Source organism: Natator depressus, chromosome 3, assembly GCF_965152275.1.
Source record: "Natator depressus isolate rNatDep1 chromosome 3, rNatDep2.hap1, whole genome shotgun sequence".
Lineage (NCBI taxonomy): Eukaryota > Metazoa > Chordata > Testudines > Cheloniidae > Natator > Natator depressus.
Window position 1 is genome coordinate 174,287,528 of NC_134236.1, and position 24,557 is coordinate 174,312,084.

The 24,557-nt window shown below is 36.5% G+C and overlaps 1 protein-coding gene across 3 annotated transcripts in view; it reads left to right on the plus strand.

Moving 5' to 3' along the window:
- Positions 1-23,433, plus strand: part of PPM1B (protein phosphatase, Mg2+/Mn2+ dependent 1B) — a 95,873-nt gene extending 72,440 nt beyond the window's left edge. The window contains exons 5-7 of one of the 3 annotated variants that reach the window (XM_074949364.1): positions 12,058-12,169; positions 13,441-13,498; positions 21,879-23,433. In XM_074949364.1, coding sequence (XP_074805465.1) covers positions 12,058-12,169; positions 13,441-13,498; positions 21,879-21,908 — 200 coding nt within the window. In that variant the 3' untranslated portion in view covers positions 21,909-23,433. Of the gene's footprint in view, positions 1-2,564; positions 2,708-12,057; positions 12,170-13,440; positions 13,499-19,739; positions 20,739-21,878 lie in introns of those variants that run through there. The other 2 variants (XM_074949363.1, XM_074949365.1) reach the window with 2 other exon arrangements.
- Positions 23,434-24,557: the final 1,124 nt, after the last annotated feature.

The window sequence follows — 24,557 nt, forward strand, 5'->3', positions numbered from 1 at the left end:
GGTGTGGGGTTGGTTTTTTTTTTTTTTTTTAAGGTTTGAAGGAAAGTTGTTGTTTTTGAGTGAATGTGAAATAAGCTCTTCATGCACTAAAAATTGTTCAGGCCCTTTTAACATTTAAATAATACAACCAATTTTTTATTTTAAAACTTTGAAGTTAGCATATAAATAGTCCTCAGTGAAAAATGCATGCTTTGCTAAGACTTTAATTTTAAAAAAGGGAAGAAAAAGAGGATTTATGACTGAAAACAACTATATGCGCGAGTGCATTATATTTTCCTGAAGGGTTTAAGTGTGCTTCAAGTGCAAATACTCTGTTATATGTGTATGTATAAGCATGTGTGTGTATGGATATCTGCATGCAGAACCCTATCAATCAGTGACTATGTTAATTTCTACAATTCAGAAACTTCAGTAAAGTTCCCCTCTCTCTCTCTCTCTCTCTCTCTCTCTCTCTCTCTCTGTAGATGCAGATTTGCATGACTGTTGGGAGGATTAGTGAGAAGCATAGGTTGTGTGTTTTCAGTACATTGATGATGGAGCTTTATAGCTCCATCTTCACTGACTTGGCTAAAGATGTCAGTTGCATTACTCAGCGTTTTGCGGGACAGTGTAGGTAGAGATCAGGGCTACCTGTCTGAGGCCTAATCCGGATAAGACTCAGGTGAGAGAGGTTGGTTGGGGAAGGCAACTGGGAGAGATGGTGGTGGGTTATGTTGGTCTTTCTGTAAATATGTGCCTTCTGTTTGTTGACCAGTTTCACAATCTGGGGTCTGATTAGAGTCATGGCTGCTACTCGCTGATCAGGTAGCCGCCACAGCCAAGTCAGACTTTGGATGGTTGGTAGGCTGTTGGAGTTTCTTTTAGATGCAGACTTTGCAACTCGCAGCCAGCCTTTGTCACTTCAAGATTAGACTGTGAGACTGCTTCTTATATCTATTTGGAAACTGCAGCTAATGCAGAATTCAGTGGCTTACTTGTTTAAACAGTGTTTCCTGCCAAAGGCTTATCAATGCTGTGCTCTACAATTTGCACTGGCTGCCTGTTAGTTTCAGGATTGATTTTAAGATGTTGGTTCTGACCTGTAAAACCTAAATGGCCTGGGACCTACCTGCTTAGGAGATCACCTCTCTCAGCCCATTGTATATTGCTATAGTTCAGGTTACTGGAGATGCCTGAGCTGAAACCCTTTCAGTATGAGAGAGGGCATGATTGGCAAGATATTCGCCACTCTAGCCTTGGACTTGTGAAACGTGTCTCTTCTCTAGACGCATAAGAACCCAAGTAATGTTACCTTTCAGGGTGTGCTTTTCTGTTTGGAGATGGGTGTTGGGTAAGGATGGGTAATGGTGATGTAGGAGTCTGGTGGATATTGCTTTAATTCTTGTTTTTATTCTTCTATTGCTGCTTTATTTAGCTTGATCTGGGGAAAGTGATGGTGGGTCTATTCAATGTATTTTAAAAATATTGTCAAGTGTGCTAGGATCATTGGATGTACATGCTTTTATTGTATTGTAGAATAGTAGAAATCAAAATCAAAATAGTAAATAGGGCTAGATATAACTGTAGTAATTTTTTTACTGTAAACAAATTTTTTTTACTGTCGATATTAAGGAGAGAGATTTTTCTCAGACCCTTGAAAATATCTAAAAGAAAAGCATACTACTAACTGTTGACAGTTTATTGTATACTCACTACAGTAATGTACCGAACACAGCATTTTCTCGTGGCTAGACCATATGCCTGGCCTTACCACTGTTACCTTGTGCAAATCACCTAACTTCTTCATCCTTAAGTTTCCTTATCTGTAAAGCAGAGGTACTATTACTTTATAGGGATGTTTTGAGATTTGTTTTAAAATGCATTGAGATCCTTGCATGAAACTTGCTGAAGAAGTGCTCAATAAACATTATTATTAAGCATTTAGTTGCTTAGAATTATGCAAAGTTAGTTTTGTGAAAATATCACAACAGGGGTAAGCCCCCTGGCAGGCCGGGCTGCTTTGTTTACTTGCCGCGTCCACAGGTTTGGCCGATTATGGCTCCCACTGGCGGCGGTTCGCCGTCCCAGACCAATGGGGGCTGCGGGAAGCAGCGCGGGCCGAGGCATGTGCTGGCCACCGCTTCCCACAGCTCCCATTGGCCTGGAGCGGCAAACTGCGGCCAGTGGGAGCCACGATTGGCCGAACCTGTAGATGTGGCAAGTAAACAAACCGGCCCCAGCCTGCCAGGGGGCTTACCCTGGTGGGCCGTGGGCCAAAGATTGCCGATCCCTATACTATTATAAGCTACTGCTTTTTGTTTATAATAGTCCACCAGATTTAATTTTGGACAGAAATATATATAATTCAGATTTTGAAAGATAATAGACCTATATTACATAAACATAAAATAAAATCTGAAACCCATGACCTTTATTTCAAATATAGGGGAGTATTCCTTTTGATCTAATACTATTTTGAAATAACTCAAAATATAAATGACTGGTAAGCCAGAGTATTCAACAGAAATAAGTTACCCAGACATTTGTCCATCCTATTATTTCAGTTGTTTTTGGTTTTCCCACAGGAGTTCCCCCTGTCATTCAATGTTCTGTACGTTGGATAAAGTATAAGACCTTTAAGTGACATACACTTGACAAGGAATGAGAGTTAGTAGTCAAGGAATTTATATCAAGAATAGAAGCAAGTCAAGAAAACAGAAGACAAAGCAGAAGAACCCACAATATTTCGCCTCCCTGTTTTTCTCCCAACATATTTCATCTATCCTCAATAAGTTCATTATCTCTCTAGCCTTTTGACATATGTCTATTGATTCCTTAATAAAGTGGCTGAATTCTGGTTTGAGAGGTTGGCTGCCTATAATTTTACTATTAAATTTTTTCATCAAATATTTATAGGACAGAAGTAGACATTTTGTGGGAGCTTGAAGTAGACATTTTAGATGGTTTGTTTGCTATCTGAGTGTGGGAAAACTGTCTCTGTTGAAAAAATTGTTTGACTCCATTGCAGCTGCTGTGCCGGGAAAACGTATATAGCTTGTCTTTAAAACTTTACATTGTGACATGTATTTAGTCTTCAGTGAGGAATATGTTTGGTGTCAAGTTTGGAAAAATTGGTTGAATATTAAAAAAAAAAAAAAAAAAAGCGGCTTTGTAAATGAGAAGGAGCCTCTTTTTAAGAAAATATCAGAAGAAGGCTAATTGCTCTCACCAGTTTTGCATGCATTTTTTGGATACGATGCACTCTGGAGAATAGAGTGCAAGAATTGGTAATTTGTGAAAGTCATTTAGTTGATTTTGCAATCTAATACACTTTATAGTCCCAGCCTGTTAAATAAAAGAGTTGTGTTGCTGGTGGGAGAGTGCCTGCTGACCCACTCTTTTTGTTTGACTTCCTGCTTCCTAGTGGATTTTTTATTAGTATTTTTTCTGTAGGTATATTCTTGATGTACTCATGGCCTGTTATGATGGTCAATAAGACTGTGTCTTCCCGTGATCCCAGTCACTGTAGAAATTGTTTTCAGGCCCAAATTCAGCAAGGTACTTAAACATGTGCCTAACTTTTAGCACATGACTTGTCCCACTGATGCCAGTGAAACTACTCATGTGCTTAAGTTAGTCATGTGCTTAAGCGCTTTGCTGATCAGGCCTCAGAGTAGTGTATGGATACATAAAGATTTGCCTATCCAAACAGAGTGAAATATAATGGACCTTATTTGAAAAGAAATTACTTAGTTGTCAACTGAAGGACATGAGTTCACTCAATAATCTAAGGTCTTTGATCTTTGAGAGGTGGTGGTGGTCCAGTGGATTGCAGTAGGAGTATTATTTTGTTCTTTGGAATGAAGAATTGGAAAGTGGTATCTTCATCGTTCAACCAGTATTTTTAATTAACAGTTCTTTTGATATGAGACATGATCGAGTAGTGAATAAAATAAATATGGGGGATTTTAAGGAAAAGCTTAAAGCTATTCTAAACTGAGATCTGCAATTTTTGCTTCCGGCCACTGTCCAGGGAATGAGAAATATCAGCCAGTTTACACTGCTCCTCTCCTCCCATTGCTCTTGTAGCCCAGAAGACTTGGTTGTTGGGCAAAAACCCACTGAGATATGGCAGCTGGTGAGGCACAGTCCTGCTGTGTGCCAGGCTCACTCGACTCCTCCTTAAGACACGGCGAGGAGGGGGTCAGAACCCTTGTAAGACCCAACCCTTGCTAACCAATAGGCAGGTATGCTCACCCTGTTCAAATTCTACTACGCCTTTTAAACAGCTCCTGGGAAATCAAATTCCCAGCCCGGCTGGCAGAAGTTTTTTGTAGAGGAAGTCTTCCCCAGTTGCACACAGAGGCAAGCCAGAGGGTTGCTACCAATTTCGCTCAATGTGTCCAGCCACAGTATCTGTATCAATTCAAAAAGCTTCCAAAAGTTACAGCTGTGAATAAACTGATTATTTTCAATTCACTGCTTGGCACAGGATTCTCAATCTCAACAATGATAATTGACAAGACTTTGGTCAGCTTTTACTCTACTTCAGTGTGACAAAATTGAGTAACATCAGAGAGACTGTGGGCTGTTTGTCTGCAGGCTTAAGAATACACAGCATCAGTTTATACTAAGTTAATATTTTCAAGATTCATTGCAACCATAAGGACCTTTTGTGTGTGTGATGGTTTTTAAAAAAAAAAATTTGGGGCTTGCAGAATTTGCTGGCATTCACCAGGGAAAGCTCCCCTCTCTTCCCAGGAGAGTGGATTTTTTTTAATGCTTTCCTCATACACCAGTAATCAGAGTGTACCAAGAAAGTAAAATTCTATTTCCGTGATGCAGACAATGAGGGGAAAATCATGCAGGACCTGGACTAATGTTTGAGAATGGAGCATAATAAGTAATTGCAACTACAGTTAAGTTACGTGTGGTATTTCACAAAAAGACTAGTGTAGGATTTACTTGCCATGAGGAATCAGATTTTTCAAACGTTAGGTGTTAAAAATGTGCATGTAATTTCAGACTAATTTGAAATTGCAGTTGTACATGTGGTGGTAGTGGTCTTTTATGTTCCATATGTAAAAAATTGCCTCAGAGTGACTAATTCTGCCCAGCTACATAGAGACATTCTCCCATATACTTCGCAGAAAAGCAAAGACGGTATCATAGCCCAAGTGTATGTGAATATATAGTCTTTATCCAAAGGATGAGGTCAGGAGCAGACAATAAAAAAAGACCTAGCAGAGAAGAAATTCAGATATCCAAGATCCAACATTTCATCTTTCTACCATTGCTTACATATCAGAAGAACTTGGTCCCACTCAGCTACTGGTCCACTGTTTCTGTATGGGAGCAAAAGTGACCTCTGCTTCCCACTGAGAAGAATTAAGGAGGGAGGAACTAAGAAGAGAGAGTGAGTGTTTGAGGAGGGACAGAGTATGGTGGAATGTGCAAGAAAAGAGAATAATCTATTCTGGGGGTGAGAGGGAATGGGACGGGGAAAGAAAATATAAAGATTTAAAGGATAGGAAATACTGGCTTTGTCATTTTGCTTGTTTGGGTTTTTCTTGTTTTAAGATTTTTTTCAAAGAAAAGGAGAGAATGAAATAGGAACATGTAATGGAGAGGAGGAGGGAAATTAACTTTTAGGATGGGTGAATTTTATTTCCTTTTAACTTGTTCTCTGCCAGATGGACACAAAATAACATGATACATTTCTTCTAATCACATTGGTCATTTATTGAAATTACATTTAATAAAACTAAAGTGTTTACGGGGGAAATACAATGGTAGTTGTGCTTTCAAATTTTAAAATGCTATCTCAAAGAAACAACTTGGTAGAAACTGCCATTGAGTACTGGATGGCAAATATATGTTGCCAATTAAAATATTGTGTGAAAGTGCACTCAACAGCAAAAGTAAAAGCAGTATGGTTTTGTATTTATTTAATTTCAAGATAGCGTTATAAAGAAAAGATATGGGACAATTCTGTTCAAATAAGTATAATAGATCTTAGAACTGTTAGAATGTAAAATAAGACACTAGACTGCAAAAAAACAAAAACAAACCAACAAGATTGTTTCCTAAAAGGAAGACTGGCTTTGCCCCCCTGTTAAGTTACCACATAAATCTTATCATGACACTTTTATTAATATCTACTTGTTCTGCTTCCATAAAGTGTCTTAAATTGCAGAAGTTGTGTAAAGTTAATTGTGTCTAATAAGAATGATGTAGCATTTGTTTTACTTGTGAAATACCCATGTCAAAAACATTCCAAATGTTGTTTTTTTAAAAGAGCTCTTCCATGGTGTATTAAACTGTGATAGCTAAGAGGCTATAAAAATTTAAATTACTTTCTTTTTTATATGTGAGATACTGGCACCTTTCAATAAAAGTGCTTTAAATAAATATTGTTCTGATGTGAGTTAGAAAAATACCAGACCTTTTGACTGAGAAATATACTTCCTGAAGCAAAGCACTTAAGTCAACTATTTCCATTCCCAATAAACATACTGCTCATAGAAATGACATTTTTTTCCACTCACTGCAGAAAAGTTCTGTAGATTTTAATGGGATATTCTAGCTCAATTTGATAACCAAGACATTACTTTTGTGTTGGTGGTTATGTAGTGTGCTAAGGATGGTGGTGTGGATATAATCTTGTCTTAAATTACAGTTAGTCTTTTACTATAAAACCCCAAAGTAGTGAAGAGTAAGGTTCTTGTCAGGTTTGCACACATCATTAAATTGTGTGGTATGTAATGGTCTGTAAAAATCAAGCTGTTCTACGGCTTACTAGTAAAATTCAGTGACCCTATGTGATTACAATTTGATTTACATATGGCTTTCTCAAGTGTTCAGTGCACTGCTTAGAAATCACTTACACTCTCAGCTGGGTCTGAGATTGTTTTTAAAGGGGGCTGTATACTGTAACTCTTGTAAAGCTACTTTTGTATCATGACATGTACAGTGTGTTCTACCATATTGCAAAGGCACAAGCTATGAGTACTGAAGTGTATTTGTAAGGTTGCATTTTATGGATCAATGTCAATAATTCATTTATCCAATAATGAACATGGCTAACTATCTCAAATATTTTAGTTTCTCCATTTTTATGGGAGCTCTGCAGGTGATTCATTTACAAAACAAACAACCAACCTTGGCAAACAAGTGATGTGCATGAGACAATTAATTCGGGGGGTGGAGGAGAAGTTAGCTATGTTTTCTAATATTAACTTTTTTAGAAATAGTACAGTGCATCAGCCAAGTGTTTTTAAGAAAAGCTACTGATGGGGCCATGGAGGGAGGAAGAACAGGGACATGACTCAACTTTATTTAGTACAATGAGTTAATTATTTGGAGAGACGCATTCTGGTTTGAGGAAGATAGTTATTTTGTTTAATTAAAGGGAATGTTTTTTCTAAACAGATAGTTGCTGTGAATAACTTTAGTTATTTTTTAGTTCACATCATATTCTGGTAGTTGAATGTTGGCTTGATTGATGTGGTGTGTTGTAGTCATTTTGTTGATACTTTTCATGATATGGAATGGCTTTTATTCTGCTTGTGATATATGAAGCAAAGGCTGTCAACTACTGGATTTATACAGTAATGGCTTGGCTCTTTCCTATCTGACGTATCTTCTCTCTCTCTATGCCATACTGCTGCAGCTATGGTCAGCAGAGGCACTTCAGCTGGAGTCCCATAGTTATAAAAGACATTGGCAGGGCATTCTCTGTGAGTGCTACAAGAATAAGGAACTTACTCCTCCTCTTGGTCTAAAATGTCCTGTATTTTATGACTTTTTGGGCATACAACAAAAGATACATTTGATAAGATTTTTGAAGAGAGCTGGAGGTATACTTCCTGAAATGACGATAGGTTGGAAATGAGTTGTTTTTGTAGCTAGCTGGCTGGCTGAGAGAGTTCTCTTTTGAATGTTTGTTTTACTGCTGGTGAGGATTTGTTTTAGTATTAACTATGTGTTAGGGTGCCCAGAGTCTTGTATAGGTGTCTTTATTATTTAAATCAAAACAAATATTTTATTTAATTCTTAATTGATTGCATATACACTCTGGATTTAAAGAACACTTGCATCTTTTGGGCCCAAATTTTAGGCTTTGTTTAAAAAGTTTTTAAAAGTAATATGCTTGTTTTTTATTTCACATAATTGTCTTTCTTGGGTTGCAGAGGTTTAAATGATTGTGTCCTAGTAAGTAAATGTGTTGATGTACGAGACAGAATAGATTCCAACTTACTCAGCCTTAGCTAGGTTGGGTCTGCGGGAATACAAAGGATCTTACTTTGAATATACCAAAAAACAAAACAAAATCTTACCAGAAAGATGCTGTTTTTATGCAGTCACTTTTTAAAACTAGAGTGATGCTATAAAATTATCCTGTATAAGTTTACACGAAGCATGGTCAATAATGAATTACTCCTAGTTCAAAACTATACTTTGAGTTACTTTCTGTACAGTGAAGTTGTCAATAATCATAAGACCATAACATGCATGTATATTACAGGCTAGCATGTAACAAAAGTAATACCGATGTTCTGTTTTACTTTTAAATTCTTTGTTCTCAGGTTTTCCAGCACTGAGCTGACTTAGTTGAAAAGAGAATGTTTCACTTACTAAATAATGTGGATTAAATAATTCAAGTCCGCAGCAGGAACAGAAGCAGTAGATAGTTAATTTCACCAGGAACTTGATTAGTAAGGTTGTTTTCTCCCACTAATCATAAAAAATAGCTTTTCTCTTGGCCCAATTCAAAGCCTACTAGCCAGTGTAAAGTGCGTTAGAAAGTAAAACGGCTGTTACAGAAAATGTTGGCAGATAATCATAACTTTAACTTTTTTTAGTTCCTGCTTGAGGAGTGGAAATGTGGTTTTTTTCCTCAGATATATCTAATAATTTATTATACAGCTATATTCAGTTTGTGTTCAGTTCATTACTGTTTGTTCCCTTTTAATGTACACATAGCTAGAAATGTTAAATGCTTCAGTTTTTTTAATCTAGTATATCCTGTACATTACCAATCCATCTGGAATTTGGCATGAGGTGAAAATAGGCAAGAAATATCAAGTCTCCTACCTGTGGCTGAAATGTCTTGCTTCTAAAATCTGTTGGTAGAGCATATGTATACTCTACCACACAAAAACCTAAAAGAACAATGGAGCAGCAGTTATGTGGAAAAGATAATGTGATCATTTAATTAAACTGTACCATAGTGCATACGTAGAAGAAGGCCAAATTGAGGTTGCACAGGCAACCTTAATTCTGGCATTTCCTAGTTTTTGAGTGCTTGAGTTTGCAGTCTAAAAATGTTGTTTTCAGAGAGAGAGAGAGAGAGAGTGAGTGTGTGTGTGTGTGATTTCCTACATTTTTAAAAAGCAAACTGAAAAAACAGATTCCATCATGTGACAACATACTGACACCCACATAGGTCAGCAGCAGGGTTGGGAACCTTTAGATTCACTGCACAGACTTTTGGCACTTGAACTGATAGCAGTAGTAGGTTGTCATCCTCTGTGGACCAACACTAGAAGGGATGGGACGCTTTGCCAGAGAGTTTCACAGATGTTTGCTGATAGTAGAGGAATGGAGGAAACTCAAGAATCTTGGGTTCCATTCCCACTCTAGAGGGAAGTGTTCTCTGATGGGCACAGACTCTTCTGCCTATTCCTCCAAGCATGACCAAACCTATCCTTGGATCAGTCCAGTCTCTTCCCCACCTCTGGCTCCTTGTTCCCATCTCACTTCTCAGGTTTCTCATTCCAATCCCAGTCTCCTTGCCAACCAGGCCTGCTCTCACCCCTTGCCAACATTTTATACAAAACATATTTAATTGGACATCATTCCACAAATAGAATTTTAGAATGTCTGTGTTCCTAAAACTCCTCATCTAAGTGAGCTACTGCCATCTTTGGTATTAATAAGAGACATGAGCCACAGTGGGCAAACAGGAATCAAGGAGCATTTTCCAGAAGCTACTAAAAGTGGGGCCATCAGCAAAACCTCGCCACCTCATTATATTTGTGTAATCATTACTACGGTTTTTTTGTTTTTAGGATTTTCCAAATATCTCTGAAGACAGTAGCATAGTATAATTTTTTTCTTGTCTACTATATAACCATTTTTTATGGTTGAAGTATTTATTTTTATGTGCTCTGTTTTTTCATACTGTCTCTTCTGTTCCCTTGAAGTGTTCCTCTGTCAGTCCAGAGCCACTTCTGCCTAAATCTTGCCAATTCCTATCTGGAGAGAAGTATGTAAAAATTTCTCTTTTCTAGGCACTAACTTTGGCCTTTTAAAATCCAGGGCTGGAATCTAAATGCCAGTTTTTCTGCCTCCAGCAGCAAACTAGAACCTTCAATAGTTTTTCTCATCTAATCACTTTGAATATTTTTCTTGGGTTCCTCTTTTTTCTGCTGCCTTCTCTCCTGGGTCCCATTCCACACCTGTGGGACCCAGTTTCTGGTCAGCAGTTTCTTCTTCTCCATATTAATTCACAGTCGGTGGTGGGATTCTTCAGTGAGGTGCAACAGCAGTTGTGTGTTGTCTGTTACCAGCTACAAGCATTTCCCAGCTAAAGAGTGGTTTGAGTAGGGTTTGTCAATCTGCCAAGTCTCCAGGTACAGTGGCCACTTTTGTTTGATCAGTCTCTGCAATGTAGCTTAGTCTGCTTCCCCTAGTATTCTTTCCACCTGCACTGATCTCCCATTCCTTGAAACAGCAGTGCTCAGTAGGGCTCCAAACTGTATCCCAGACCCCATCAGGTTCCCTCCTGTTGTTGGAACAAATTTTCAACCTGCCAGGTGCAGCAATGCTGAGTCTTTGGTGGGACAGCACTGTTCTCCAAGGTCAACAGAAAGCAGAAGATGCATGAGCTGTTTGGGTCGTCCCCATTCTCTCCCGCTCCTTCCCCCCCCCCCCCCCCCCCCCCGGTGTATCTCACCTTTCTGAGGAGACCTGCCAGTCCCTCACACTCTCTTTGTGGAAGCCTCACTCATCTATCCGATCTCCTTTGGGACTTCTGTGGCCTCCTTCAGTAAGTTCAAGAAAATCAAGCAACATGGATCCAAGAAATCTCTGATTTCTTATTTTCAGAAGAAGGAAAAATTGCGTTCTTATGTTGTTCTCCCTTCCACAAAAAGCACAATTCTTAGGAAGATAAGACAAGGCCTAGTGCACCAGGCTACTGCTAAGGAGACAGATAATGTAGGCATACCCCAAAAGGAATTCCTTCCAACTAAAGAAATCTGAAGAGAAGCTGTCCTTTCCTATATCAGAACAATGGGAAATATTTATGGATTTCTTGTAGTTATGCGCAGAGTGCAAGTGATCAGCATACCTTGTATAAGGTCTAGAAGGACAGTTATGCAGTTTGCCTTGATACACAAACTCTCCTCTTAAGAGCAAAGCTTTTAAAAGGCTAATCTTGCTAAAAGCACTATCTTTCACAAAGACCTGCTTGATACATACACAGAGCAGTCCCTTAAGAGATGACAAGGCTTTCTGGATCTGCCCTAAAAATCACTATAACCTGTTACATCTAGGGTATCTCTCTCTCCTTTATTCCAACAAGTTCCCACCCTGGTCAGATGCTTTTATTCTCCCTGTGTTTTATTTATGGTAATTTGCATATATCTGATAATAGATGCAAGTGGTATGACCTTGCCTTGTAGCTGCTTTGACTTTTCATATGAGCAGTCCTTAAGGTAAATTAACAGATAAACCAAAGTTTTATTTTCTGAAAAGAATTCATGTAACATAGTATACATACATAGCAATTCAAAAATTTCAGATTGCCAAAATGTTTTAGAAAAATATATCTGGTTATTTGGAAATGCATTCTGTTTACAGAGCACTTACTGCAACAGGCCTCAATCCTGACTGGGCCTACGGACCACCATGTGAATAATGTTGCTTATGTACAATGGGGAAGTAAGAATTTTTGTATTTTGAAATTTAAATCTTTTTCCATGCTAAAGTAATAGTACCTTGGATTTTATTTTACTGTTTGCAGCTGATTCATTTTTAACTAATAATTAGGACTTTTTTTGTTTTAACCAGAAATTATGGAGAAGTCGGGTGAGGAAGGAATGCCTGATCTTGCTCATGTAATGCGCATTTTATCTGCAGAGAATATCCCAAATTTACCACCTGGGGGTGGTCTAGCGGGCAAGTAAGTACAGTGCTGGAACGATTTATGGCTTTTAGTAATTATAATTTTGAATGTAAGTACAAGTACAATACGTTTCTTCATTAACTGAAGACTTGGCTATCTTTAGTAGAGAAGATGTACAAACTTAAGTTACTAAAACATTTAAAATTGCTCAGTTTTTCATATATTAAACTAGTTCACTGTCTGCACTACAGAAAATACAGGCAACGCTTTCTATTCTGCCACTACCAGCCCCCTACTCCATCCCAAATAGGGGGAAAAAAACAGACTACTTTGATACATAACATATTGGTTTACCATCCCATACAATTACATGTAAAGATATAAAATTTGGCATATTTTGCTTTTTAGTTCTTTTTATTTGTTCACTATCTATAGAAAGTGATAAAATAGAAAATTGAGCAATTTTCATGCTACTCTGAATTTTTGGCTTCAGGGCCCAATGTGTACTTGGGTCAGTGACAGCGTAGCTTGCCTCTTCGAAGAAAAATTGTGCCTATTTTGCTTAACATGTCAGCCTGAAAGTTTGAAAGGTAGAAAGTACTTTCCAGTATTAATATTGTGAAATGTTTTTTAAAATTAAAATTAGGAAAAATTGAGATAAGCCTATGGTGGGACACCAGTTTTTTTGTAAGCCTATAGATGGGACACCAGGTTTTTTTGCTAATAATTTTTTTGTGTCACTGGCAGTATGAGCCTAAGAGAGAATTTTAGTGAACTGTTGTTCTGGTTGTTTAAGCCATTATTAAGCCAAGGTACAAACCTGTTTACAATCTTCTACATTGGGATTCCCATACATGGCATCATTTCCCTGCATAAGACTCAAATATACCAATTTTAAAATATATATTTTCCCATTTCACAGTTTGTTTATGGTAAGAATTGCAGCTCACCTTAGGAATTCTTAGACTGCTGGGCTAAGCCGAAAGTTTGGATTTATCCCAGAACTACTATGTTAACACCTGGGACATTCTGCATGTACATAGTGGGAATTTCTGAAATGTTCAAGCAACTCTGAAGATGTAGCGGGATAAAAACCTGAGAGGAGAAGAGGGCTGGGAAGCAAAAATTCAGAATAGGGAAACGTCGGTTGCATACAAACCTAAGCCTTGAAAAATCCTTCATTACCATTAACTGAACTCTTTATATGCAGGGTAGACAAACAGAAGTTTAGACATGAAATATCTCTCTTCATTTGTATGGTAGGGTGTTCCAATTTGTATGGCATTTTTCTGCTATATTACTTTTTTTTTTTTTTTCTTCATTTTTAGGCGTAATATTATAGAAGCTGTGTATAACAGGCTGAATCCACACAGAGAGAATGATGGGGTAAGTTTTACTTTGGGGTCTTAGGCTTCACTAATAATGAGGAAACCATAATACTTCAATGCAGGTGGGGTACAGAACAAAATTTAAGTAACCTGTATTTAAGTATGTATGTGTTTAAATATTTGATATATATTTTAATTGTACATCACTGTTCTAGAACTTTATTGTTAAAGGGACAGTGATTTGTGTATGATACCTAGTTCTGATTGATTAATTTTTAATATAAATGGCTGCTTCTGCTTTTCATTCAAGACCATGGAGCCACAATATGGGGACTTACTTTAGGAGCTGTTGGTAGTTTAAAAATACTCTGGCTTTGAAGTAAGTAATGAGATTGAAATTTTGTTACGTGCCCTGTGCTTGAAAATCTAGTGTCAAATTCTGTGTCCTTGTAAGAATCATATTCATGTAGAAGATTTCTGTTGAGTGTGCACTAAGTGAAAAGGGTCATGGTAGTGATACTGGCTATGCTTTTTTAGCATGTTGCGCAGATGATTCCCGTGAAGATTAGTGTATTTCAGTTTTGAAGATCTTTTGTGAAATGGCCTAGAACAGTATAATTTACACTTGAATGAAAGTAACAAGTTCTTTGTTCATTCCTGATTTAATTTTTTTAATGAATTATTTACACCTATCTGTTCAACTCCTGGACAGTTGAGCTTTCAAATCTTTAAACATTAAATTACACACACAAAAAAAATACAACACTATGAAATATAGTGGGTTGCTGTAACTGTTTAAATTACTACGTTACTGGATTGAGTAAGGAATAAATGTGAAATTTACAATTTACACTTTAACATCTGTTTTACAAAGTAATTGTAGCAGTCATTCTATGTCAGTCAGCTCCATAGTGACAGATTGGTTTAGAGACTTCATGTCTAGGAGACTAACAATTTTTTTTTTTTACTTGTTTAGAGAGTAACTTTTAAAAAGCGGATAATTACTCATTGCTTCGCGAAATGTTGCCTCTTACCCACAGGGTTCACTCCCTAAGCTAATTTGTAGAGCTGCTACTCTGTTCTCTAAATGGTCCCCAGGAACCATGCATGCATGAGATGCCTAAAAACAATTCAGTCGGCAAGTGAAGGCTCTGGTGAGAGGGTGGGTAGGGATGTCAGATTTTATTTATTTATTTTAACTACTTTGAAATTATTCTGAATCTAGTTGTGCATATAACTAGCCTCTGTAATTACATTATCTTATTGTTATCACTGTCTTTCTTGCCTCACTCCATCTACTTCCCTTCTGTTGGCTGTTACCTTGATATGATGTGTTGTCTTAAGAGTGCGTGTGCAATTGCTATGTTGGCAGCTGTATGCCAGCAATAAAGTTACTGTAAAACTTTCTTGTGTAGATAAGGCCTTAGATTGCAAGCTCTTCAGGGCAGGAACTGTCTTTCTATGTGTCTTTATAGAGCCTAGCACAGTTGGGGGGCCTTGATTCTGATTTGTGCCTTTGTGTGCTATCACAATATAGATAAATAGCTAATGGTTTCATTGTCACATCTGTCTTTTTAAAAATTAAAATTTGTGGTTTATGTTATTATTTTTTTGTCTTGGATCATAAAGGTTACAGTTAAATTTTACATCCTTAACCCCTTCAAAGTGTGCCACAGTTCCTTCCAAAGTATCCTCAGACATCTGCTGTTTCCTCAGTCCTGCAAGACAATGCATCCACCCAACCCACCATGACTCCTAACAGTTGGAATACTACATTTTCTCTGTGCCTCAGTGTCTTTTTACCCACTTCCAAAAATGGAAACGTTTAGGATTAATTAAAGCACCCAATTCAGAACATTTGCAATGAAAAGAAAAAATCTGGCTCCTCTGTCAGATAATTATAAATGCCTAATGTTGCTGCAGCATATTTGTGACAGAGCAAGACTTTCAAAGGAAAACACAAAGGACCAAATTGTTATAATTTGTGTAGCTCCACAAAGGTAAAAACCTCAGTAAACAAATATGTTAAGCATTCTCTCAGCTACTTAAGAATCTCAGGAAATGTCTTGGACCTGCTTCATTAGTGCTTAAATATTATCTATTTGTATTTTATTAAACTAATTGTTTAATTCTTACACAAATGCAGATCTGGCGGGCATAGTAAAAACAAAGGGAGGGCAGGCTTACTATTAAAGGTTATATTTACACTGAATACCGTATTATGCAAAAAGTGTGGACAATACAGTGCAATGCACTTTTTGAGCTATGTAAATATAGTTTTCTTTTCTGCTAGAATTGAATTAAATCCCTATATTAAGGGAAATCTCTGTGATCTTTGAGTATTGGAGGATGGCTGATAGCCCAAGAAGTCACTTAGACCTGAGACTGCAGTTTAATGCATCAGCCACACTAGGTAAAGGATCGGGTTTGATCCTCTGATAGGAATATCTACTTCATTTGGCAACAGCATTATTTCCCTTCTCTGTCCTTGGCTCATATGTCCCAGAAGGACTTAAAGGGAGGAGAAAATTCACTGCTGCCAGAGCTGACACCTCTTTATAGTACCTCAGTAGAGGAAAGGTACTTACTTTCCTTTCTCGTTAAGAGAGGCTGAGTCTAGTAGTTCATGTGCTGTGCTGAACCTGATAGTCTAGGTCAGTGTTTCGCAACCTTTTTGATACCAGGGACTGGCTTGTTGCCTTCCTAAACTGTGTCAGGCAGGGACGAACTCTGGTCCATGGACCGGTCATTGAGAAACACTGCTCTAGGTCACTGTTAAACTCGCTCCCCCAGCCACTGGACTGTCCTTCAGTCTCCTGAGCTTGATGCTTAGACAAGAAAACTGAAGAAGGAATAATTCCATTATTAGTTAAAATGCTTCTGTTCTTCTCTATATTGTGATAGCATAACTGGAGTGCCCCTACAAACCTGCGTTCAATCAGATACCAAAGCAGAGGGCTGGATACATACAACGCACCCAGTTGGTGGTGGCTTGTAAAGTGTGTTTCAAAATGAAATATCACAATGCTCCCAGTATAAGTCATGTTATAGCAAAAGCAGAGCTTTATATTAAAAATTATGGGCCAGATCTACAGCTAGTGTTAATTTGCACAGTCTGGAGCTGCACTGATTTTACACTGCTGAGAGTCTGACCCTATTTTGGTGAACTGTGTTCTTACATATACGAAGAAAAATGTTTACATCTGTTTAATATTTTTCTATATGCAATATTGCTGTAACAATCTTTGAAACTCCTTACTTATGACAACATTCAGAAATCTTCAATCATTCATTCAGTGATACGTAATATATTATCAACATTCCATATAATTAATTTGTACTGTATTGATAGTCATTATATATAGATATGATTTGCATTGCATATTTTAATGTACAGTCAACAAAATATATGGTGTGGGATAAAACCTGAACTGATGAAATTATAAAGTAAAAGGTATTTATATGAATTATTGCAGTTGAGCGGATGTCTAGGTTGTAACAATATACTGTAGTGTGAACAGCTTAAATAAAAAAAAGTAATCTTCATTTGGTGACAGTGATCTTTATAGCTTGATGAATCAAGAATTTTCAGAAAGCATCTTTTATCGATTATTTTTTTCAGAATACAAATTTATTTATATTTCTCACAAGTATGAAGGCTTTTATTTAAATTGTAGTCAAGGTCAAGAATTTTGTCCTCGGGTGTAGTGCACTTTCTGTGGTAACTGTTTAATTTCTGAAATATATTTCTGTTAAATAATAACTTAGGAGCAAATCCTTAACACAGTGCACAGCCTATATATGCTTGCACTGTACTAGAAGAGGTCTGTGGAGGAAGGAATCCTCCCTGTAATGTTGCAGAGTTGTTTTGTGGGTAGTATTGGAGCCTCCAAGATGCAGTAGTCACTGGACTCCTGTGCGCTCTTACATGGTGTGGTGTGGAGTGGAGTAGTTAGGAGCTCTGGCTCATCACTGATCCCGAGAGGCATGTCTGGTTACCAGGAACCCCTGTGTAGCACTCTTGTGTAGTAATTCCACCATTTCTGCTGTAGACAAGGATCCCCATAGATAGGAAGGTGGAGACGAGATCTGCTTCTTAATAGCGCTATAAATGTAATAGACCCTTGCAACAAAAGATTTGCCATCTAAATGAATAGTATAATGTAGTTCTCCTAACTTGCATTTGATTTTCTCAATGCTGTAGCTAAAGGATTTAAAATGGAAACAGCTTATAAAAAATATTTTAAGAGGGTTACAGTACTACCAGAAAAAATCATTAGAGGCTAGCTAAAATGTAATAGGAAGAGTAGTTATTTTATTAATTTAAAAAAGAGGTTGGATTGTTCTCAGATACTCTATTTTTTTTTAAATGGCTGTATTTTTCAGTTCTTCTTTATACTTACACTATGTACTGATTCGGGCACAGTCTACACTAGATTGATGTAGCTACAGCATTCTGGGGTGTGAAAAATCCACACCTGAGTGACATAGCTATGCCTGATGTAGATGCTGCTAGACTGATTGAAGAACGTGTCTGTCAGCCTAGCTTACCATCGCTTGGGTAGGTGGTATTCCTACAATAATGAAAAAACCCCTTCTGTCTCTGTAGGCTTCATTTACAGTACAGGGTTGTGCTAACATAGCTATTGCACTGTATCTGTGTTCCTATAGTCCCTTATTGTAGCCATGGCTTGGGCCATTGCAGCTGGTTCCCCTTGAATGTAGAAATGTGAACTGTCAGTACTAGCCACCTGGGGAAAGTGTTTCAAATTTCACAGGACAGGAAACCTCAGTGGAGTTTCAAATATTAACATTTTGTGTTCTCTGAAATAAAGATATTTTACAGTTTTATATTCAATAACAACAAATTTTGAAAATGACACCCACACTTTAAAACCAAGTTATTCGATTATTGGAATTGAAGGGTAGAAAAGAGATAATATGTTATGGCAGCCAATATTTTCATGAACCCCCTAGAATTAGATATCGTTCAACATTTGTAAGGTTAGGATTCCAAGTTTTCAGATAGCTTACAATGTTGATTACAGCTCTGAAAGCTCTCAAGAATAGGGGCCTCTAACATCAGATCAGAATTGAAGGAGGCAGTAGGAAAGCATGAATGGCAATCAGGATGATTTGCTTTTAATGTCATTTGTAGTGAGACTCACCAGCCTTTCAGTGATATCTAGCTACTATTTTTAGCGTGATAGTTTGTGAGGCATCAATAATTAAAATATCTTCTGGTCCCTCAAAGCAACAGAGTTGTTTTGGCACTGATCCAGAACTTAAAATAGCCAGTTTGGACCTCAGATCCATGCAACTTTTTACCCTCGCAAAGGCACACTAATCACCATCACAGACTAAGAAGAGGTTTTTTTGGTTTGCTTTACCCGTTTGGTTGAAGTAGTCTGCAACACTTCTGCAGCTTGGGTGGAGGGAGGATTCCTTCCCACATCCTAGGTCACAATTCAAGATGGGTGCCTAAATTTAGGTTGTTGACTTTGGCTTTAGCTAGATATTCTGGATATTCATTTTTCTGACAGCATCTTGGGAAGAAAAATTGCTAGATCATTGGAGTTTTTGTGAAACAGTATCTTTGTGATGCTGATTAGCAATAGCTTGGCCCTCTACCCGCTGCATTGCACACATGAAGAAAATCAGATTTCAAATGTCAAAGGATTTTTATTTTGCAATGCTTATCAATTAAGTGAATTCTGATACTACAGCATCCATTGTTGGCAGTTAACATTTTTTAATTAAGCTGTTCACATAGGGTGTATATTGCTACTGAATCAGTAGTACTTTACATTTTAAAATATTGACTCAGTGGCTAGTGTAAATTTAAATGGCCGAGTTCTTCATTCTTTGGCTTTCACTGAAGTCAATGACAGTTGGCTTTCACTGAAGTCAACCAGACAGCTATGTGCATCAAAGGACATAGTTTGAACTAAAGGCCAGTTTATTCCGGGGTCATCTTTTTGATATTGTTCTTTGTGCCTTGCATAAAGTAGATTGAAATGTTTGTCAATACTGTAAGTCATAATAGAGGCAATTTAAAGACAAGGTATTTTCTTAAATGCCCATTCTAAAATAAATAAATAAACATGGATCAAATAACTTAATTTTAGGATGCAAGTTGCTAACTTAAGGTATTTTTATATATACATAGGAGGGCATAAAGCTCAGATCTTTTCCTCAATCAGAAATGACTTTTTATGTAATGTATTTTAAAATATATGTATCATTCTAAAATATCCTAGTTTAACTACTGATTTTGGGGTCTTGAATCTTAAAAAAAGGACCCTGGCGAACCCGAGGAAAGTGGAACACAGGGGAAATTGGTGGAAGCTCTCAGGCAAATGAGAATTAATCATAGGGGCAACTACCGCCACCTTCTGGAGGAGATGCTGACTAGTTACAGGCTAGCTAAAATACAGGGAGAAGAGTGCACTGCTGAACCAGCTACAGCATCTACTTCTGATAATCTTGCTGGACCCAGTGACCCAGTGGCAGACACCCAAACAGAATCTGAGAATCATCTTGCTGAAATGCAGAGCTCTAATGAAGATTCAGGGAGAAATGAGATGAGTGATAAACAGGTGTAATGTCTTTGTGTTTCACACAGTCGATTTGATAGCTTGACCTAGCTGTTCTAATGTATTCATACGTCAGCACATTGTTGCATCAGTTCTAAAAAGTTAGTTTGTTTGTACCTACATTTATATGTACAGACTTTTTGTATGAAAAATCATCCTTTTTTGAGTAATTTAAAAGTTACTATTTACTGTAGTTTGGATTAATAAACAAAATGTAATTACGTTTTATATTATGTGTAGCAGGAAGCAGGACATCTACATTACTGGTAGTTGATAGTCTTAAGGTTTTACTTTTTTTAAAACCCTGTGACGCCAGTGATAGGAATTTTTGACAGATGCAAAAGTGAGTTTTTCTTTGTGTTGTAAGCGCATTCCTAGTGAATGCTGAATTTTAATACTTTACATTACATATATTAATTGGCATCTTAGTCAAATACACCTTTTGTTCAAATTTATTAATTGAATTATTTCACAGCATAATATCCTACATATTGCATGTTTTTTTTAAATTGTATATAGTTCACATTATCATAGTTACAAAAATAATTATTCACTTGTTTTAGGATTTGTTATGCCACTTTTGTTTTCCTCACTGTATGGTCCTTTCAATTTAGACTGTATCCTCTGTTCAGTGTGAATATCTTACTTATTTTCTAGAGAACTGTATCCTTCACTATACCATAGGTTATAGCATAATGTATATCAGACAATAATATGTACTTAGAATTAGTGTTTAGTGTGAAGCTCTAAAAATTTGTTTACATCCAAATAAAAAATATGATGTGGAATAATATCTGTATGCATATTGACTTTATTTAAGTAATTTTGTTGATATAATGCTACCTCAAGCTTTTTGGAAGTTCATTTGAAATACTAATTATTTAGTCAAGGTTTGGAAATATTTGTAGCTACTGTTAATAACAGACAACAAAGATCATGACACTGTTTATTAAACTAGCTATTCCTACAAATATGTTGGGAGTTTTTATTATCATAACTCTAATCTGTGTTCTAGCAATATTTCATAGTTTTAAATTAAACACTGCAATAAAATTGAGGTAAACGTGCTGTTGTATTTTAGGCTCTTTTACACCTTTTTTGTGATATTCCTCTTCATTGTGTGTACACACATGCACATACACACGTTCAAGTAGATGCGTGTATTACTATGTTACTGTGAATCTAACTGCCTGTAGTTTATTTCTGAAATGCCATTGTCAAAAGTATGCCATTGTCAGCAGTGACAAAGGTATTTTGTCACAGTTCCTGTTATGTATTTGGTTGCAGTTGTTGAAGCACTTGCACAAAATTATAGCTTTTATCATCCAGCAAAAATGTAAATAAAAGTTGACTACCTCAGTGAGTAAGATCCTGTGGGAACCTCTTGCTAAATTTGGATTATCTTTCAAGAGTTCAGAAATCTCCCTTAGCGTTTCACAGATTTTTATGGGTTTTCTTTTGTTTTGTTTTTTTTAAAGTAGTGGTTAGCTGATGGATTGATGGAATAATACACTAGGTGATTTGTTTAGGATTTTATTTATATTCATTGCAGTGCATTATTTTTATTGCATTCATATGTTCTGTAAGAGAAAAGCATAGCTAAGCTTTTAATCAGTTAATCATGCTGCTTCCAGAGATGAATTCCAGAGATTCTGGGGACAGAGATATATATGGAAAAAGGGATTTTGTTTATGTGTGTAAATTAGTATAGAAAATGTGGCCATTCCTTTCATTCTTTACTTGCTCGTTTTCCACTTTATTACGTTGTTCGAATTCAATTAATTATGGATGTAGTTTTTTGTATTGGTGAGTATTAATATTTTTCCTCTTCTTTTCCTGTAGGGTGCTGGAGATCTAGAAGATCCGTGGTAGCCTTACAAATCTACTAAAATGCTTTTGATTCTGGGGGAAAAAACTTAATCAGTTTTCTTCAATACAAGGGAAAAAATTTGGTGGATTTCCAACATTTTGTGAAATGGGCAGAAAGATATTAGAGTTTTCCATCACTTGTTTATTTTTGTGTTTTCTGATATTGCCACTCTTAGCATTGCCTGTATTACAGTATCTTTACCAGCCTCAGGCATACTGACTCCATCTTTGTTGAACTTTTAGCCCTAAAAACCAAGGAAAAAGTGATTCTTTCAGCAGATCAATATATGTACCTGAGGTGCATGGGATTGTAGTTGTACTCTGAAGATACATTATGATTTAACGAAACTTAACATATAAGCATGAAAGAGTACAAATAATTGTATGAGACATTACTTATTTCACTTTACCAAGTTGGAAGGCTTTTGCAGCTCTGTGGCTTGGAAGTAATTTCAATTGGGCAATATGGAATAGGATTTGTATTTTTTTTTTTTTTTAATTTCCAGTTTTACCTGTATTACCAGACTGTTAGGTTTCCCTTCAGTGTCCAAATTGTGATATGTTGCCTACTGCTTGCTTGATGATAAATATATTTGGCAATAATAGAAGAAGATTTTAGGCGTCTAAAACTAATAAGAATTTTACGCACGTGTACAACACATCCTTAAACTCTTTCTAGGAAAAAAAAACTTTTAAAACCAAACTGATTAATTTATGGTTAGATGTAACTTAATTTGACATCTCACTCACTGCTGCAGGTTTTTTTTTAAATGCTGAAAATTTGCCTTTATTATAATGTAAAATGTGATTTTTGTTCTACATGTGGTTTTCTATAGTTTCCTCTAATTTTTCATCTTAAGATACAGACAGAAGTCTTGTGTAATATGAATATAATTTTTAATTGTTTGCATTATTTTCAAAGCTCAAATGTATCACTTTGTGATTACTATAAATACAGTTAAAATTATCTATTTTAAATCTAAGAAAATATTAGAGATATTTTCATGGGTTCAGTGACCTTTCATTTTATAAACAATGGGCATGGTACAGAGTGGCTGTCACGTAAGGTACTTGAAGATTCTTAGTTTAATTCTATTTTTGCAATAACCTTGATTTTTTTTCTGAATTCTTTTGAGTTGTGCATGTATTGAGTCCAGTAGATGCTAAAAACGGAGAAGAGTAAAGTATTTATCTAAAAAAAAAAAAAAAAAGCTATTGGGGAGGGGAAACAATGAATGTATCCATCTGTACATGCTTTACATGCTGTGGATGCCTTGTAAACATTTTCCTATTTGTTTAAACTGTGTTTCAGCGAGGATGTAATTGCCCTTGTGTGTAGTTTAAGCTAATGACAGTCATCAACTGGTTTTGTGTGAAATGGAATTCATGCTATTTTTCTGTAACTTTATCCCCATGCTGAGTCTGTAAAAACACACACACACTCACTGGTGCCTATGGGCAGCTTTCCCAATCATTTTGATTCATTGTGTATCTGATTTTTTTTTTTTTTTTGGTTTTGTTTTTTGTTCTAGAGAGGATTATTGCCACAATATATTTTATTTATTCATTAGATTTTAGCCTTGTAAGTTAAATTGTTCTAAATGATGATGTTAACAGATATTTGTCCCTTTGCTGGGTTTTTGGGGTTGTTAAAAGATAGGGAATGAAGAATGCAAAATGGTTTATTGTTCAGACTGTCCTCTCTGGTCCAACCCTGTACTGATAGTACCTTCCCAGTATGATATTGTGATGTTTCATACAATACAGTGAACATAACCAACTTGTTATCTTCAATAAAGGATTGCTAAAACTGTGTGATACACTGCTATTTTGTGCAGAAGGGATTTATTCCAAAAAGGTAGAAAGTTTGATTATCTTTGCTTTTTGTGTAATTTTAAATATTCACTTTTGGTTTTGCTGCCTATATATGTATATTGACAATGACAAGACTTCAGGGTTGGTCCTTTGGTGACATACAAAACCAAAAATCTCTGAATAGGCACTTCTGTCACAGAATGGTACAAACAGTGGGATGAATTTGGCTTTGTAACTGCCATCAAGCTTTCACCTTAGTTTAGTTATAATTTTACCTATTATTCTAGCGTTTGGAGAGTGTGAAATCAAGTCTGATAAGAACATCAGATGGAGTTTAAAAACAAAAAAAAGTGATCAGGATTTGAATTTTAGCCATAAATTCATGGAAGATCCCCAGCTGCATCTGCAAAATTGAGACAAACTGTCCAAATGTAACAGCTTGACAATCTCAGGGTAAATCTGTGACTTCCAACAGTGGCTTAATACTTTCTGGTGAAGTACTAGGTAGCAGTTACTCTCTAGCAATAAAAATAAAAAATCTCCACAAAGATGTTACAGGTAAATAGTAATTAATTTTGGCCACCTATTAAATGTTTACACTGTAGTGGAATGGTGTCGGAGAGAGGGTGAGAATAACAAGATGACAATTTTGTTATTTCAGATGCAGAGCTTGTTGTAATTGCATGGATGAAGTTTTAGTCTGGAATACAGATACCTGCATCTCATCATTGTCCAAATCAGAAGCCATTTTATCTGATGCCAGATTTGGCCCATTTGTGCAGACTTCCGGCTGTCACAATAATCAGGGCCATTTTTCTCAGAAGAGATCTTAATCCT